The 6,000-nt window shown below is 30.6% G+C and overlaps 1 protein-coding gene across 4 annotated transcripts in view; it reads right to left on the bottom strand.

Moving 5' to 3' along the window:
- Positions 1-1,840: 1,840 nt before the first annotated feature.
- The window catches only part of CCDC172 (coiled-coil domain containing 172), a 54,210-nt gene continuing 50,050 nt past the window's right edge, over positions 1,841-6,000 (bottom strand). For 3 of the 4 annotated variants that reach the window (XM_020897141.2, XM_020897147.2, XM_020897143.2), the window contains 2 exons: positions 2,851-2,938; positions 1,841-2,045 (listed from right to left, as the gene is read on the bottom strand). In XM_020897141.2, the coding sequence (XP_020752800.2) occupies positions 2,004-2,045; positions 2,851-2,938 (130 nt within the window). In that variant the 3' untranslated portion in view covers positions 1,841-2,003. Of the gene's footprint in view, positions 2,046-2,850; positions 2,939-6,000 lie in introns of those variants that run through there. The other variant, XM_020897144.2, reaches the window with a different exon arrangement.

Below are 6,000 nucleotides of genomic sequence, written 5' to 3'. Positions count from 1 at the left end.
CAGTAAGTTTATTCTGCATATATGCCATTCTGTGTTCGTTATATAAGTAATAGGCAGATCTCTACTTCACATTAATATTTTAGCTACAAAATCAATAATGAACAAAAATCACTGCAAAAAAGGCTTTACATGTAAACTTACCCTATATATTAATGATATGATACACATTTAATAATAAATATTCACAAGACTCAGAACTTAGAATGTGGTTAGATAAATAGACTAAAATAAGACAGAACTGAAGTTATGACTAATCCCAGTAAACACTTCCCACTCTATATTTGCATATAAAATAGACTGCAATTCCCTGGTACCATTACTTTTTTTTCTTCTTAAGCAAAAGTAATTTACTATTAAATACTTAAAGAATCAAAATAAAAATAACTTCTAACTATGCAAATTACTTAAACAGATGGCAACTGCTACACATCTCAAAGGAGAGTTTTAACTTTGATACTTAAAAAAAAATAAGGATGTAAAGCAACCTATACAAAAAGTTATGCCCAAATAAGACTTGATTTGAAACAAGACTACCTTAATATCAATATATCTAAGACATCTGTAAACATCTCATATTTTATATCAAATTAATTCAACTACAATCACAAAACATTTGCATTCAGTACTTTGAGATACATCCTTAAATAGCTTTTGTTTCCCTCCCCACCAACCACAATTTAGGACCTTGTTGAACAGTTTCAATATGCTTTATTTGTGTGTGCCATAATTATATTGCTGTATGTAGATTGATACAGTGAATGACAACTACAGGCAGAACTGTAGAAGCCTATATAATATTTGTAATTTGTACTTATGACATATGACTTCTAATTCTGATAGCTCCAACTAGGTAAATACAGAGAATGTAATAAATATCCTTTTATTTCTTCCTCTTTGTTTATTCCTGCTTCCTTCTTTCTTCCCACCACAAATATATAGTCTTGAGTTATAAATGAAAATACATACAAATATCAAAAACAAACTATGGTTACATAATGGGAAACATGGAGGGAAGGGATAAATCAGGAGCTTGGGATTAACAAACACACACTATTATATACAAAAGAGATAAGCATCAAGGACCTACTGTATAGCACATGGAATGCTACTCAATATTCTGTGACAGCCTATACAAGAAAAGAACCCGATATAAAGAATATGTGTATATGTTTAACTGAGTCACTTTACTGTGCACCTGAAACTAACACAATGTTGTAAATCAACTATACTCCAAATTTTTTTTAAAAAAACAATTAAAAAATCTTAAAGAAACTGATGAAAATATACCTTTCTTCCTAGTTAGGACTTCCAACAGCAGAAAGATATCTGATGTTGGAAATTTAGTGACAATACCAAGGTTGATCCAAACATAAGTACACTGTTTTCAGTTTCAATATTTTAGGACACCAGCAAAAGTGAATCCTGATGGCCAAAAGGAGACTATGTACCTCTCCAAGTAAACGACTTATTTCCTTCTAACCAACACTGGCATTAGGAATAAGACTGGTAGGACAAAGTACTGGAAAGTGGCTGCAGGTGCCCCAGACTCAAATCTATAGATATATTTAGAGAAAAGTGGAGAAAGCTGGCTACTCAAGATGAAAGGCCTCAGAAGGCCTCTGTCAAAAGACATCACCTTGTGATTACAAAGGATTAAAATAAAAATAGACATCTTTGCTGATGCAAATGGTCCTGACAAAAATTGGGTCTATAATCTGAGTTTTTCCACCTATATGTGTTTGATTTGATCCAAGGTAAGCTGCAAACAAAAAATGAATAACATCAGAAAGTACAAATCAGCTTAAGGGTCAGGGTGAATAAAAAATCTGAGAACACAATATCTGTTTCTCCTTTTTAATTCCTTTAGAAACACAATCAACTCTAAATATTTTTAACCTCAAGTTTCCCACAAGAATCTGTTGTAATGGGTATCATTCATGTATCTACCACAAAGATCTGATACTAAGATGCTTTGACCAAATCTTAGATAGTTGGTCAATTCTTTACAAGTTATTTGTTTCCTGATGATCTTTCTGTGCCAATGTCTGAAACAAAAACATACAATTTTTCATGAGACAAATGAAATTCTTAATAAAAGAATTACATAAAATTCATGTAAATTTAGCACAACTGGGCATTTCTAAATTTTACTATTGAAAGTTTTAATAAAGATATAAATCTTAGAAAATACAACTTTAACACAATCTATTGGAAAATTTTGAACAAGAAAATGTTTCTGGAAAATAAATATGAAAGAAAACAAAGTGTATTAAATTAAAACTATATTTTAACGTGCTTTAAAGCTAGCTATATATGTCCTCTATTAAAATAGAGCATGACAAATACTTGTTCATTTTATAAACAACCAAAGAAGTTAAAAGCAATTTGAAGTGTTCCCACACAATCTGAAAATAGGTTTCCAATAATTGAATCCAAAATTCTTGAAATCATAAAAATCATAATAAGAAAGTTTTATGGTCAAATATAATAGAAGTATAATTTATTCCTAACAAAAACAAAAAGCTTTTAAGCATTATGATAGTTAAACTTCTTCAGTGCATTAATCCTCTAATAACAGTTTCAGTCAAGGGGATGTTGTGAGGTCAGGTTTAAATTTTTTTTAATTTATATTCTCTTTAAATATAACCTGCCTTATGCAGCATCAATTCTCCAAGACTCAAAACATTTCACAGGTTCATATTTTTACTTTAGTTTTATTTTTTGTATCTAGTGCAAACCCACATGAAGGGCAGAACATTAATTTAATGAAATTTATTCCAGTAAAAACATTCTTATCAGTAGGTAAAAAAAAAATGCTAAACAAAAGTTAAACAATCAGTGATGGCTTACCAACTCCAAAAATTCTATTTCTGACTGGAGAGCATCATAAACACTTTGCATGTCGTCTTCCTTATAAAGTTCTAATTCTTTTTTAAGTCTGTTTTAAAGGAAAAATTCACTCGAGTAATTAGTTCAGCAATAAATTTTATAATAATTCTTTATTAAATGAATAGTGGCAGATTTGTAGCTTCTATCATCACAATTTTAAGTTAAAATTAAAGAAATTGGAAAGAGATTTCAATTCTCTATAATTCTAGTCATTAAAATTAGTCTAGCAAAAATAATTAAAGGAATAAGAATTTGAAAGAAGAAGAAATAAAGCTAGCTACCTAATTTTTGGGTGATTTAAAAACATACTTCGAAAACCCAAGAATCAGTGATAAAACCAACTCAAATAATAAAACAATTCAGTAGGGTGACAAGATATAAAATTAGCAAACAAAAGTAAGTAGCCTTCATTGTTACCAGTTATTTGAATAAATTCAAATTCAAATAACTAACTTGAATTTCTTATGGATGGCTTGCTTAGTTGCTCAGTTGTGTCTGACTTTGCAATCCTTTGGACTATAGCCCACCAGGCTCCTCTGTCCATGGGATTTTTTCAGATAAGAATCCTGGAGTGGGTTGCCATTTTCTCCTTCAGGGTTTTTCATGAATAGGACATCAGAAAAATGGTTACTATCCCCAGTTAAATAAAATTTTATTTGATCCTAAGAAAAAATACTAATACTTTTCCCCCTGGTGCTGGGTGGATTGATTCTAAAGTTCATATAGTAAAAGAAGAGAACAGTCTAGAAAAAATCTTGAATTTTTTTTTCAAGAAAGTTCTAAAAAAAAAAGGGAGAAAACAAAGAAGGATAACTAGCTCTATGAGATACTAGATCATACCATTAATCCTTCATAATTAAAAGAGTGCAGTACTGACATATAAATAAAGCAGTGGGACACAGAAGATAGAAATAGCTTAAGAAACAAATGGACATTTAGCATATGCTAAAAGAGCCGCTTAAACTGTAAAAAGAAAAGAAGACGGACTTTTTAATAATCTGTGTTAGAAAAACTAGAGAGCTGTCTGCGATGTGACAATAAATGGACCGTCAAAGCTAAAACTGCCTCTTCTATCTCACAGCACATATCAAAATACACTCTAACTGGATCAAAGATTTAAGTGCAAAAATAATAAAACTATGTAAGGACAAAGTGAAAAAATAGGGAAATTCCTTTATAAGTTGATAGTGTTCAAGAACTTTCTCACTATGGTTCAAAATATAAATGAAATAGAAAAGTATTCAATTTAATTTTAAAAACTGCACAGCAAACCACATGAGTAGAGTAGAAAGATGAATGACAATCTTAAAGAAAATACTTGCCACATACATCACTGATAAAAGTCTAATCTCTCTAATATGTAAAGGAAATTTATAATCAAGGGGAAAAAAGACCAAAAGGCTGATTAAAAAATGGGGAAGTCATAAAAAGTGAGTTCACAGAAAAAGTATAAAAATCATCCCTAAACATATGAAAAGTGCTCAATATTACTCATAACAAAGACTTGAAAATTTACTACACAGGGATATCATGTCTCATCTATCAGATTGGTAAAACTCCAAAAACTTGATGACACATTTTTTTCATAAGCTGTGGGTAAACAGGTGTACTCAAACATTGATAGGGAAATTTAAAATGGTTAAACTTCAAAGGAGAAGAATTTGGTAGTATCTAACAAAACTACATTTATATTTTTCCTTTGACTTCACCATTCACCACCAGTAATACACCCTGTAAGTACAAAACAATATATGCCCAAAGTTATTACTGCATTATTATTTGTAATCGCCAAATATTGTAAACAACCTGTGTCCATTCTTAAGAGATGGGTTGAGTAAACTATAGCACATCCATATAATGGAGTATTACATAGTATAAAAAATGAAGATAAAAAGAAACACAGAAAGATGAACCAGAAACTAACAAAGTTGATCACCTACAGCAGTGAGTGAAAATGGGGTGGAATAAATAAGGAATAAAATGAAACTCATCTGCATGTATCTTTTTTTATATACTTTTGACTTTTGAACCATGATGATTATTTACATACTTGACAAATAAAATAAAGTTCAGAAAAAGAACCATAAAGTTTAACACAAAACGACAGCTGAATTAAACACAAACAGAACAAAATAAATCTGTTTTTCAAACTAATAATCACAGATAAAAATTAAAAAGAACTCAAGTAATTTTCAAAAATAGTAGTCTATATACCCTCAGTGAGATATGTTGTAAAGCAGTAAGAATTACAAAGGAATCTTAAATTTTACTACTTTTGTTGTTAGTGAGGTACACAGCTAGTTATTCTAAAATTATTTTAGAAAGTTGTAAGAAATGGATAATTACATTAACATTGTTACAAAGCAGAGTTTTCACTAGGAAACGGAAGATGTACATTGAAAATGGATGGAGGGGAAAAAAAATAAAACTGTCATTTTGGATTTGAATGGAAGAAATCAGTATAAAAATTTATGATTAAAAAAATGGTATTTTTATTTCTGTCCATTTAAAGTACTCAGAAGCAACAACACCCAGTAGTAATGAGCACATCTAACATGCTAATCTTAGTTTCTAAAACCAGTACCAACAAAAGATCCAGGACTCCTTGAAATAACTTGTCCCAGGGCTGAGGCAGGTAATATTCAAGGTGAGCCTAGAATATTTTGTTGCACAAGAAGAAAGGAAATCGACCAACAACTGATGGAAACATGTCCAAAGACACAGAAATTTAGTTCAAAGGACTGCCTATATGCAAATCTGGGACAATTTGAGCATCAAAGATAATGATAATAATGTATTTATAACACACGACATAAAAAGAAATTCATGAGTCCAGTCCACAGAAAATCTTAAAAAGGAGAAGTTAAAAGAATGGGGTAACAGGAAAAGGAACCTCTGTCTTTTTTCCCCAGAATTTTATTAGCTAATAAATGAAGAAGAATTCCATTATTAGAAAGTTTCCACTTTCCAACCACTTACATAATAATTGACTCGGGGAAGCAACATTAGTGGACGCTAAAACGACTGCATGAAAAGTTACTGGGAAAAAGGCTATCCACAAGGTCTGAGTCATCCCCTATATCATTTAGTAAATATTCATGGAAAAGACTA

This window comes from Odocoileus virginianus, chromosome 7 (assembly GCF_023699985.2).
Source record: "Odocoileus virginianus isolate 20LAN1187 ecotype Illinois chromosome 7, Ovbor_1.2, whole genome shotgun sequence".
In the NCBI taxonomy this organism is placed as follows: Eukaryota; Metazoa; Chordata; class Mammalia; order Artiodactyla; family Cervidae; genus Odocoileus; species Odocoileus virginianus.
Note: the sequence above shows the minus strand (reverse complement) of the source record. Positions and strands in the feature narration are given on the sequence as shown.